General features: G+C 52.5%; 1 protein-coding gene across 1 annotated transcript in view; it reads right to left on the bottom strand.

Moving 5' to 3' along the window:
• LOC122365929 (glypican-5-like) overlaps positions 1–13,379 on the bottom strand; it is a 117,526-nt gene that overhangs the window by 3,371 nt on the left and 100,776 nt on the right. The window contains exons 4-6 of the mRNA XM_043337579.1: positions 4,928–5,108; positions 4,018–4,126; positions 2,884–3,007 (exon numbers count right to left, since the gene is read on the bottom strand). Coding sequence (XP_043193514.1) covers positions 2,884–3,007; positions 4,018–4,126; positions 4,928–5,108 — 414 coding nt within the window. The remainder of the gene's footprint in view (positions 1–2,883; positions 3,008–4,017; positions 4,127–4,927; positions 5,109–13,379) is intronic.

Raw genomic sequence — 13,379 nt, 5'->3', positions numbered from 1 at the left:
CATGCACTGAAGTTCTGCTTCTCCTTCCAACAACATGAGTCGCTGTTGCAGCCGGTCTGCCGATTCTGGGCAGTGTCGCCGACCATTAAACATGCATGGCTCAGCGTCTGATGACCGGCAGAATTGGATCGGCAGCCCACCTACCGGCCCTAAATCCGTACATCCGCGGCAAACTTTGCCTGATCGACAAAGTTGGCGATCGCCTAAACCATTTCGGAGGCTGTCGTCCCCAGGATAGAAGCAGCAATACTTCCAGTCCGAAGAAATGTAATGACCCAACTTCCATGGGACAAATATGTACGGGCTCAGAAATGGCATGCAGGATCGGAAAGGGCAGGGGGATGTCGTGGGGTGACAAAACGGATCGTTCATTTCGAAAACGGTCACACATTCCAGACGACCAAAACACAGACGTGGCACTCGGCCTAAAATACGAAACGCGCTTTCTACGTTGCATGGATGCATGCTTCTAAAAACACCCTCGGCTTATAGAAACAATTTTTCATCTAATTTTTGGTCATATAATGCAATGAAACACATTGTGTTGGACGACGGGCGTTGCCAGTCATATAAATCTCGATGTCATCAGTGACTCGATATCATTCCCATACCCATCAGCACAGAAATATACGGAACTTTCGACATGATAGCTTCGGAACCGCTTGCCATATAATACCCGTATTGCTGCGATTCTCGACACAAACTTCTCGATATCATCAACACCACTAATTTATCGTGCGCCACTGGGCAGTGAATCACCACAGAACAGCCTTCGGCAGCCTGGAATGGAGCAATGCCGGTATCATAAGGAGCCGTCATTCATCTGATCCAATGCATATGCTATGTGCTGCTACTCCGAGCTGGTTGTTCATGTGCATTAGATAGAACCACCGAACAATCGGTATCCACATGGAGGCCTGTTCTGGCCTTGGTGGTATCCCTATATATGACTTTATTGGCCATTGCGGTTGATAATCCTTTCATAAATACTATATCCTTGTGTGTCTCGTATGGGCGTTGATATTGCCCCACGAAGTCTCCAACGCACACGAACTAGCTTCAACACCGCCTCCCACAACAAACATGCACTGTTCCGTTTCTGCGAAGCACAGGCTCGCCTCCCACGGGTTCGGTTCGCACGCTCACTGCCGGCCACAGTCAGCCGTCTGTGCCGTGAGTGGGCCCGGTTCGCATGTTACGCCCCCACTGCCGCCCGCCAGGCGGCTCGGCACCGTCACATTAGGCCAGATTAGACGGTGTTTGGCGGTCAAAACGCACAGTTGTGCGACCGCCGACGCTGGCGAAAGGTCCGTTTGGTCCCAGGAATGTGTGCACTGGGCGTCATGAGACGTTTTCGGTCGTTCATGCCGGTAAGGCATGTCGGGAGCGCTCGCTGAATGCAGCGCTAACATGGAACTGACTGACCGAACTGATGCAGTGATTTGGGTTTACATTGATATGGACATAGTGCAATGGTAAACGTCACGGACCATAGCGCGTGGGCAGGCATTTTTTCTCATCTGGCAATGGTAACGGTGCGCCTCTGTATTTGATAAAGACGTTCTTGTTCAGTACGTCATAATTAAATCTAGTTTCTACACCATGGTAAGGTATAGTCGACTACAGAATGATGTTCCACTCCTCAGAAGCTATCAGTTGACCGGAGCGCTAAGTTGTGCCGTTTATCACGCAAATTAAGCGTGTCGATTCTCAGCGTTGGGACAAAGCCATAATTTGTGAACTCAGCCCGTGTGATGCGGCACAGCCTACCACTCCAGGCAAATAATTGCCTGTGAAAAGTGGAACATCATTCGGTAGTCGACTATACATACCTAACAAAAAAAAAAAAAAATCCTAAGAAACATTTACATCCATAAAGCAGCAATTTCCAGCGTGGAGGATTGAATACCCCGCTGAAGTTTTCATTTAAATAATATATTTTTGGAGGGGACTTCGGGAGTTATCAGTAAGTTGTTCCTCATTTCCAGGTAGATACACCTAATTCTGTTCATTTCCATTGGTGTATTCGTATGCGAGCTAGAAGGGCGTTTTCGGATGCCGATGCAAAACATTTGTATTATTGCACGACCTAAATGAATTGCTAATAAAAACGATTATTTGAATTGAGGTCGTCATGCTTTTCAGATCAACAACATGGAGGTGCACACCCATTTGCTTTTTCAATGATACGCGGCGCATAAAAGCAAGAAAATCATTCTCCTGCATCCTAATATTATTGTTCCCAGAAGCTCTAAATTCAAAGCTGTGATAGCACGGCGATTACATTCAAAGTCTAGCTTTGACGACCTTACGGTCATTTGTATGCCACGCTCTCAGTGCAAAGTGCACAGCACAACGCCTAAATTATTCACCACAATATATACGACCGGGACAAGACAGCCGACAACAGCGACAATCTAACCATGCAAATAACATTCAGTCTCAGCTAGAGGTGACCGACCCAGAAACGAACACCGAACTCACTCACCCGTGTATGTCAGAAAGGCGGGATCGAAGACGCACCGCAGGGGAAGGGGAGGGGGAACCGTTAGAAGGGGACAATAAAGTTTTATAAGAGCAGAGCATCACCGAAGGAAAATATATTGTTGGATTATGCATTTGGAAGGCTAAGACCTGAGACGTCCTATTTTATCTTTCCATGAAATTTAGAAGGATCGTCAGTCTATCAAAATTATATGTCAATGCAAAAAAGCAGTATATTTCCTAGAACCCGCCACCTATACCTACTTGTCAAACAAAATGCATGTGGAAGCATAAATGAAAAGGTGTTATTGCAGGTAAAAAGTGCTGAGTGAAATTACGGAAATCCATGTGTGGCAGGATCATACCGAGCCGGGGTATATCGTCCGTTTGACGACCCACCTGTTGTATCTGATCCAGCATGTTCGCCTTCTCCTTGAGTGTGCTGTCCGCGATCTGCGGCACCACCACCTCGGGGTTGAACTCCTGCGAGTCGAGGCCCATGCCGGCCACCGGCTTCACGTATCTGTGAGAGAGGCGAAGAGACGAGGGTGTCACCGGTCACGGCCGGACGATGGACGGTGAGATGGGTTTAGGAAGATATAAGACTCCCACTGGGTCAAAGGATGCGTGAATTTGCAAAAAAATGGTTAGACACTCATGTAGAAATACATTTGTGTGTTTAAATATGTGTGTTTAAATATACATTTGACGTGTTATTGTTATCATTTATCCGTTAGACACTCAGTTCATAGCAGGATAAAAACGTCCACAAGCTTTCGGTAAAAAATACATATTTTGCCATGGGTGTTCACGACTTGTTACGTGGGTCAGAGAATAACCGTTTGATTTCACCTCTTATGCAGTAATTTAAATATTTAATATAGGCACCCACAAAGGACGAGCATGTGGCGAACGTACCCGCTCATAATCTCATTGTGTCAATGCGGACTAATACCACGAACATTTCGGATATCGCGTGTCGATACGGAACTGACAAGCAAGACACACTGGTTATACCAGCTTATCCGGTATCCGATATCTAAGCTGATTAAACGAGGAACGGAGGAACGGAGTATTAAAACGGCGTCTGCGCTGAACTTCGTGTCAGCGTAAGGGACTTACAAAGACAGTATTGACTAGGACACATCAAATATAAACGGCATGTAACGAAGGCTTAGACAACGTAATGTAGCACGCCACCTGCTGATTGTGAGTGTCACGTCACATTATCAGCTCCTAGCATCCCTTCAAACAAGCCCACATTTATTTCTGAGAGTGCCTGCTCTCCACTATGCTTGAATGTGCCGTTTGATAAAAGATTGAGCTGAGCCAATACCCATTAGGAGGTCTTTTTTATGAAACGGTTAATCAAATATACAGCGCTTTCCATTGCATATCGATCAGCGCCATCTGATTCGCTATGAAGCGATGAACCGACTATTACGGGGCATAGCATTTCGGAGTGAATGGAAGACGGCAAAGCCTCTACATGCCACCGTTTTTTTCTTTCTTAGGTTTGGAGGGGACACTCACTCTCCAACTTCGTCTCCGTTCCAGCAGAAGGTCGAGTTGTTGGTCGACACGTCGTTACATGTGTCCTCCGGCATTGTCTGGAACATGTTCTTGTGCTGATCCACGTCACCTGAGGTCACACAGGGTCACAAAAGGGTCAGATCAGAGGAGATATATCAAATCATGGCCAGAAAAGGTCAGTTACTGTCAGCCAAGGTCAGAAAGGGGCAAGTCAGCAGTCAAATAAAATAATATCGCCTGTAAGCAGCACGAAACAGGTAAAATGCTTATTTCGATGTTTGACAGAATGTGGATAACTATAGCCGACTGTCGCAGCATTTACTTTCAGCAGGGCTATAAGCACGGTAGATAATGAGAAGGATCGTTCCCCATAAAAGTCCGGCGCTCCTTGGTAAACGTTGGCTCATAAGTGAAGCTTTCTTAGTCACCTTAGCCTAAAGGAGCCCACCTAAACCCTGCTTAAATCCGGCCGTCCGGGCTATTATATCAGATCAGTCATCTAAGAGCCTCATAGGCCATAAAAGAGCAGAAGTCTATAAAGTGGTTGCCGAGAGGACGGCGGACACCAAAGAGCGAGAAGAGAGACAAACAGAGAAGAGGGGAACTCCCACAGATGGACACCATGCTATACTCCGTGCGCAGAGTCGATCAGGGTACAGCTGAGCTGAAGATAAGAATCCAAGATGAATCCAGAAGAATCCACAGATGGACACCATGCTACTCCGTGCACACAGTCGATCAGGGATTGAAAGAAAGATTGATTGACTATATGGCCATTTTTTCAAGACTTTCCTTGTCGTATCCGGTTCCGATTCTGTTTGTAAACGTCACAAGCGACACAGATCAGAGGAACCAAACAAACAGTCCCGTCATCCCTGTCTGCGATGATACCGACGGGTCAGATACTCACTGGTAAACGTCCGCAGCAGCTTGTTAAGCGGCTCGCCCTCGGCGTCGAAGTCGATAAGCTGTTCTCGGTGGGGCAGCGGCGGCAGCAGGCCACCCATGTCGCCTGACGACCGGTACTGCATGTCGACGTCGCGGCGTCGACGGCGACGCACCGGCTCCGACGAACCGCACGCGTGACGAACCTGGGGAACAGAGAGGGTCACCGTCAGGTCTAGTGATGTCAATTACGGAAAATCGGAATACCGATACCAAACCAAATACCAACCAAAACCATGGGGAAATACCGAAACCAAACCAACTTGGGAAAATGAGGGCAATACCAACTTTTTACCGATTTCTTGGCCTCTAATACATTAGTGAGGGTTCATGATACCAACAAAATACCAAACACATTACGATTGAAATACCAAATACCAAGTTGGTATCGGTTTGGTATCGGTATACCAAAAAGTTGGTATCCGATTGACATCTCTAGTCAGGTCACGGTCATGGTTTGGTGTTAGGGGAAGGGGCAGGGTCCACGTTGGATGTTGGAAGTTATCTGACATTAGCTGACGTAAGGTCTTCTTGTTTGGAAAACATCCCCGACCCTCTGGAAAATTTTTCACCGATTATTCCATTAGCCGGAGACTACTTCGCTATGTTCCATTTATTTATATCAGTAGCCTTCCTGAATGCGTCGTTCTAATAAAATATCAAGCTGACATTAGCCCGTTTCAGTTTTGATCCGGGGCACTCATCTACCCACGAGCCAGAGCCCCTCCCTCTCCGCCCCCTCAAAATATGTCGTGTTTCGTGTAGTGCCATTCCAGCAATGGCAGCGGCCCCACTCCGACACACAATTCCAATCGTCCGCCCACGAAACGACCCTCCGGTGGGCCGAGATTTGGCCGCCGGTACCGTTACGTCAGGAGTACTGTCGTCCTGCGGCGCGACACCATGCACAATTCACCGTCAAAGGGGAGCACTGAGCCCGGCTGGGTCGTAGCCAGCCGGCCCGCCACGGACGGCGGCCCGTCAGATCTGCATAACCGGCGCCCGGCTGCAGCATAGCCTCATTGAGCGGCTTTCAGCCACCTATAGCGACCGACGAGAGGTGCTAGGTCGGCTGCCATCAGTGACCAGGCAGTCCTGCTGATGTCGACGCCCCGCCTACCACAGACCCCTAGCAGACCCCATTTTCCAGTGGGTCCCCATGGCCCCCGCCCACATAGGGTTTGCAGAGGGGCGGAGGCCACCACCCCCGACCTCTCTCCTCTCCTCAGTGGCCGGCCAGCTCGTATTGTTTATTGGTTTACTTCTCAGTGGGCGTGGCAAGGCGTGGGGCGAGGCCGCGCTCTGACCCTGATGACGTCACAGGAGAGAGTGGTGGGGAGGCAGAGCGGTGGAGTATACTGGACTTGTAAAGTCAGAACCACTGCTGCATGACAGAAACTAGCGCGAGAGGCACAAACAAGAAATAGAGCTCGAGCAGGACAATCAACAAATAACAAACACAGGTGCCAATACCTAATTGAACTGAATACGCTAAGTTCAAGTTCCCAGCACTTCGTTGAACAGGAGGCTCTTTAAAAAAGCTTCAACTCGATACGTCCTGTTCCGGCCAGTTCAGTCCTCCATTTCAGTCTCGTCTCGTCCCCGATCTGGCGACTGGCGCCGGGCGCGTCTCGCGATGCGTCGCGGCGCCGGCGCCGTCTCTGCCGGCCGCCGCGATATGCATCGGAAACTAATATATACAGCTGTTTTTGCAGCTACCTCCGGAATGCGCCCATCGAACGGCCACGAGGTCGACGGCGCCTCCCGATTGACACCCGGACATCGGCTGACGGTGGAGGACGCGAGTCGGCTGGACGAGACCGGCTCGACAGACCGTGGTCTAGTCGAGAGGCCGGGAGGTCGGAAATTTACTTCAACGGCAAATAATTGCATAGTGATTGGGTTGGTCGGAAGGTCGGGAAAGACTTGAACGGAAAATCATTAGATAGCTGGATATGTTTTTGGCACTCCGATCGGCATTTGGCTATATCAGCAACAGCTGCGCATTTGTGCCATGATTGTCTCGGCGACTTAGCTTGATCAGCTCAGCAAGCCGACAAACAAGCTGGTCCCCTGATAGGAAACGTCAGCACCACAGCACGCTGAGACTGCATCAGCAGCCTCCCGTCTCAGAGTTTCGGCATATCGTGACAACTGCACAACTGACAGACGCAGCCTCCGACGGTCGATCATGTGTAGTCGTTGCATGGGTAGCGACCTCGCAATGAAATATATCGCTCATGAGCGATGCATAACACAACATGTATGTTGTGCTACGACTTATGACGTATGGCACCGTGGCATCTGATACCAATGGAATAGGATACACCACGCCCGCTCATCGTTATTCGTTTTGCATGCCCACTGTCAGAAAAAGCATCGGAATATGTTTATGATTGACAGAATGGGAAGCGTATAGGTATCGGTCAGAGAAGACAGTGGCTTGGGCCGCCGCCTGTGCTACCAGAGACAATCAGAGACAGTGACAAAGACAGCGGGAGGAGAGCTTCCTCAACAGATAACTTGGAGTGAGTCATTGGTTGAAATGTCAAGGCCCAGTCTATCTCCTTCGAATGATGAAGCAGGTTGACCTACCACCTGGCAGTGAGGAAGTTCAGAGAGATCACCAAAGGTCACGGCGCCCTAGACTCACACGAGCGCACCCTCAGTGACCCGACCGTCTCGGTGGGTCCTCCGGGAGTTGGATTACTCGGCGGTGACACTTGCCATCCCTCCCCACCATTGTTACCGACCTAAGTTATCACTCCGGAAATAAACTGACGAGCTACCCAGTCAGAGGGTGGTCGCTATCTGTATCTACCATCGTGTCTGTCCAGGCCCAGCATCCGGCTACACTACTCACTGAGGTCACCCGCGCCCCATGACCATCCGATGACCGCCCTGTGACCGCCTGGTGACCGTCCGGTGACCCCCATCTGACCTCTGACCCCGGCAGCCGACCCTGAGACGGCGGCGGGGCGCCGTCGTCGCCACCGTCGCCCCTGACCCGAGCTGGGTGCGTCGGCAGATCCATAAATAAACAGGCGGGCGGCGGGCGAGGAGGGCGGCGCGGGCGGCGTACACCGGCGTGTCACAACAGAGCTTTGAAGTGTCGCCGCCGCACAGTGGGGCGTCGGAGCCGGCGCCGCGCCCAGGGAGATCAACCTGCCTAGCCTATACGTCAACCGCGGAGGGCTGAGAAGCATCGCTGCATGATGGCGACAGGGTTAGAGGGATGGTGAAAAACAGGCGCGGCTCGGGAAGAGCAGAGGTGCACCATGAGAGAGGTGGGAACGGGTGCAGCCACTGTAAGAGCCCAGCTGGAGAGATGGTTCAAAATAAAGCGTCAACTGTTCACATGAGATCCGCCATTCCATTTGGCAAAGCGTCAGCCCGCTAAAAGATGGTCTCCTAAAGTGAATCGAGCCAGGAGCTGGCGTGCCATCGGTGCATCCGGGGCTCGGGCGAGGCGCCGCCCTCCGGATTCTCCTCTGTCAGACGCGAGTGCCGACTCTGAACAGAGCGCTGAGTGCGCTGTCACAACATTCCGACAGCGCCAGCCAGGTAAACAAACTCATTATCCTGAATAATATATGTCGGACATGCAACAGCAGCGGACTAATCTTACCTCAGCTACTGTCAGCCCTTTTATAAGCACGCTAATTTGGTTTATCAAAACAAATTTGAGATGGTTGGAGAAGGACCTGGGGAGCAGTTAGAGCACATATCCGATCCCATTTGAGGCACCGATGTTCCCTGGGCTAAGCGCCACAGCCCACAACAAAGACAGGAGAATAGAGATGATCAACAGGGTTGCAGAAATGCAGAGCCTGAAGATATTCTTACATCTGACAAATAGATTCGATTGATTTGAAGCGTTGAAACTGTTGGAAGGTATGGCATAAACGTCTTTCGTCGTTAACGTTTCGCTGATGAGGCACATGAATTAAACGGCGTGTTTTTGTATTACCGTAACGTTAGCTGTTTTGGTGATATTTGCGCCCATGTCTGATCAATAGGTATAATAGAGCTCATTCACTTGTCTGAGAGACTCAGGTACATCATATACAGGCATGAAGAGTAAGACATCATCAATACATTATTTTTCAAACAAGTACGCAGGAATGTAACGTCTTTCTAACGGTGACAGCTAATGTCATTACAAAATTTATCCCAGCTTAGCACAAGTAACACATCATCAATTCATTCGTGCACATGTCGTTCATGAACACTTACAAGCTTAACGTTCCATGGTTTACTTGTTATCCATACTTCTCGGAATATCACAGTCCAATTGTTTATCTTCGTTTGCCTTGCCCTAATACCTGAATGAGCTTAACTTCGGAATTATCCCTAGCACTGCTTACTAAACACGCTTTCTCGGAACCCCTGCAGCACAATCTTATCCTCTTCATCGGAAAATCCATAGGACATCTGTTCCACCTCTCACCTGGATACTAACCTGACCTCTACTCAGGTCACTCTACGTGAAATCCTCCCCGCCCGCCCCTCCCCTCCCTCTCCGCCAGCCGGGTCACTGCTCACCCTCGGCGGCTGCTCTGAAGGCCAGACATGGCGCGGCCCACCAGACGGCGACCGGCCCACCTCGTCCGATCGTGAAGGAATGCCGTCTCTCGGGCCAAAGCGTCACGGCCAGCCACCTCGGACCGAACCCGTTTTCCGCCTGGCTACCGACACAGTTTCGGGAGAGCGCCGCCAAAGGCGCTGATAGCTCAGTCTAGATGTCGCTAGTGTAGCCAAGAGAAGGGCCCTGAGCTGCGCTCGGGTGACCCCAGTTGAGATGCGATGGCCTTCGCTTTCCTGGCGCCAGACGGCATGCCAATCAGCACCGGGTGTAGACTGTTTCCATGCAACGGACCACCATGAAGCCAAGAAATGGCCGCTGCCGCTGCCGCCGTCACCTCCTGTCATCCGGTAACAGTTGAATAAACGAACGCCAGACGGCAGTTGGCGCCGCCGAACTGCGGTAACTGGGGCGGCGCCGGATCTGGCAGCGCGCAGAGGGGGGCTCCGGAGGGGGGGGGGGGGGAATCAGCACAATATTGGCGGCCCTCGTGTGTTCCAACACCGCGCGGCGGAGGTAGGTATGTCAGGGGGATCAGACTGGTGACGTCAATGCTGCGATTGTAGGAGAGGGAGCCACACAGCAAATTTGTCGTGTTTCGAACACCTGACAAGACGTCAGACAAGTTTCCCGGAAAGTGTCAGGTGTCGTTACAGGGCACCAATGCCTCTGTGACGGTGGTTGTCCTAAAAACTCCCTCCTGGCGCGCTTTTTTCAACCGTCTCTGACATGTCTGCAGCTTATGTCTCACGATTCGAAGTCGTGATTGTTCGTTTCCGGACCACAACTCACGAATTAACCATGCGGAGTGACAACTCAATGAAAACCGGTGTTTTACCGCGGGCGCCCTGTAAATCTCGCAGTCTCTGACGGTGCACCGGGGTCACAATATGAGACCGTGTCTCAATGGACCGCTGAGAGAGCTCCTTTCCAGGCAGCCATTCTGCCGCCGCTGGATAAATAACAAAGCGGATGGATATGAGATGAGCTCATAACACACGCCTAACGGCCGGGCTCGGTTAGTAACGAGGCCGACGAGCCTCTGTCTCCCCATGGGAGAGGGCACCGACGACACGAGCTCAACCCTCTACAAAATCCAGTCATATCCACCGCACAGTCAGCCTACCAAGAAATCAAGGCTTGCGAGCAGTCGGCCGTGCCTTTGGAAAGACAGCCCGATCGCCTGGGCGCGCCCCATCGACGCTAAAAGGTGCTCAACATGCAATAGGGCAGCCCAGTGGGTAGAGCATAATTATAGCCAGCACGCAGTGTGAATCAGACATGCGTCATGTGCCGTGTCCGTGTTGACATGCGAGCCTGGGGTGCGATCCGTCACAACGGTCGCCGGCGGACCACCACTCGCTGGATTTGGGCACGCGTACGGCGCACACGCAGGCTTGCTGAGATTGTCAGCACGGCCCGAGCTCCGTGCGCTAATAGAGAGACTTGGCAGACGGACAGAGGAGCTCCGTGACCGATCATGACCGGGAGATCACGACCCAAGTGACCTCAGCGAGTTTTGTTTCACCCTCGTGACCTGGGCCGCGCCAGCGCAGCTCGGCATACCTCCGTGGGATGGACCGGTGGTCTGGTGTAAAAACCAGCTCTGTAAGAGGGGCAAACTGCAGGTATGCGCTCTAATAGATCACCCTCCCCACCCCTTCCCTGTCTCCCTCCCCCTGCTCGACTTTCCGGTCGCTGTCCACTCTCGCCCAGTATCGAGTCGTGATTACCAGGAAAGCACCGGGTTTTTGTTTCGGCCCGCGTCCCCCACGTTCCTCTCTGCTGACCCTCTGGTCCTGCCCGCCCCAACCCTCCCACACGGGTCGAACGAGCCCTGTGATTAGAGCACACAACAGCCAACCCGTGGACGCGTGAATTATGGTTGCGCCGGAAACCTGTGACGGGCCCGCTGGACGACCGCCGCGTCGGCTGGTCGTCTACGCGCTTCGTCTCAGGGTCAGGGTTGACGCGGTGAGCCCGGCCGACTGGGCGAGCCAGCTGGGCGACGGCCAGCCGACGGTCTGTGGGGCTCAGACAGCGCCGAGTTCGCCGCTCACACCTGTCTGTCGTCCGTGCGCCGAGTTTGTCGTCCGTGCGCTGCGTTTGTCGTCCGTGCGCCGCGTTTGTCATCCGCGCGGCGCGCCGCTTTTGCCTCCCGTCCCCAGCGGGCCATGGGCGGCCGGACGTTTCCCGTACTCTAATGGCGGGCTGTTCCCGAGAGATTAATGGCGTAGGTTCGACTGTAATTGGAGCCGAATTTGATAACTTGATCCGGTAATAAATAGCCGATGAAGTGTCATGAATGGCTCGCCGGTGGCCGGCGAAAAATGTGTAGCTATTGACGCGTAATTGGTCAATAGATCAACGTAGCGGTCACCGCTGCGTTAGAGAACACATGTCCACGTCGGCTCCATTCATTCAGAGAGGCGACTGCACTCAGTGCGCTGACAGGATACACACATTTGCAATGGCAGGACGGATGTAAGCAAGCTGTCTAAATGAGCTGTGGGACTGTTGCAAAGGGATGAATTGCTTTGCCGAACCACGACTGAAATTCGACAAAGCTTGTGATTGTGAGTGGCGCTGGATCAGACGTTAAATATGAATGAGTTATTCCGGTGAAATTTCCGTCTGAATGGTTTGGCGTCCACGAAACAGACTAAAATCAATGTCGAATTCACCAAAGCTCGCATAGCTGATGAAATTCGATCCCGTATCGGAGATATGATCCCGACATTCCTCTCGTGAGCTCGCTGCCTGCAGCTGACCTCTGACCTGAACCGATCAACACTCGCCGGCGGGCTGGCCGGTGCGGGTGGTCGGCGCTGCGGTCGGCAGAGCTGTGCTGTCTCATCACACCGTGACTGGACGCTCTGGGATGGCCGTCACGGCGCCGAGCGATGGGCACGAGACATGACATGTCACTGTGTCGAGCTCTCCGTGACGACCTGAGGCCTCTCTGTGACTGTCTATTCATGTCATTTCTGAGCCCACCCTTTTGTGATCGTCTCTCAATCCCGTATCTGTTCCCGTCTTTCCGTGCCCGCCTTCCTGTGTCCACCTGTCTATGTCTGTCCGTCTTTTGAGCCCACCTATCTGCCAGCCGCTCTATGCCGACCGCCACCAGAGACAGAGATGGGTGTCTGAGATGTCTGCTGGCCGGCCCACCCGACCCGGTTCGGTGCCAGTTTCCGGCTAACCGGCGCCAAGACGCCAGCCGACAGTATCGGGTCCGCTGCTCTCGGGGGCCACTCTAATCACCAGCCGTGTTTGTGTACTTAATCGACGTGTTTGCGGCGACCGAGAGCGCCATAAAACGACCAAATCACGCAGCCCATCTCACTCTATCGGTCATCCAGTACTACCAAAAAAATATATGTATCGGTCGCCGGCGGCGGGGTTCCTCCCAACAGCCATTTTCGGCGGCCGAAAGCGGCGTCTAATTGAGAACGGATTGCGTGTCACCGGCGGCCATTTAGAGGATCGCGGCCGGTCGTGCGTCGACTGTCGAGAGGCCGTCGTTCCCGGCCGACCAAAGCGTCTTTTTTCTCCGGGCGAGCAGCGGTGTCTCGCGGGAATAAATGTGCCGCCAGTCGCCAGGCGCCCGAGTAAAAGCAGCAGCCACCTGCGTCGACAGATGCGTCGGTACGGACTACCGACCCACATCGACGATCGACGCGGTAAACTTGGCACCGTCGGTCCGGCGCGCGCCGAAGGACGCGCATAAAAAGTGGCCGCCGCTCGACCCACCGAGAGGGCCGAGCCAACCCAAATGAAACGGTAACTTCTGTCGGATGCCGCGAGCACGTGCGGAGCAGAGTTTCAACGA

Source organism: Amphibalanus amphitrite, unplaced genomic scaffold, assembly GCF_019059575.1.
Source record: "Amphibalanus amphitrite isolate SeventyFive unplaced genomic scaffold, NRLGWU_Aamphi_draft 000773F_arrow, whole genome shotgun sequence".
In the NCBI taxonomy this organism is placed as follows: domain Eukaryota; kingdom Metazoa; phylum Arthropoda; class Thecostraca; order Balanomorpha; family Balanidae; genus Amphibalanus; species Amphibalanus amphitrite.
The sequence above is the reverse complement of the archived record's forward strand: the minus strand, read 5'-3'. Positions and strand labels throughout refer to the sequence as shown.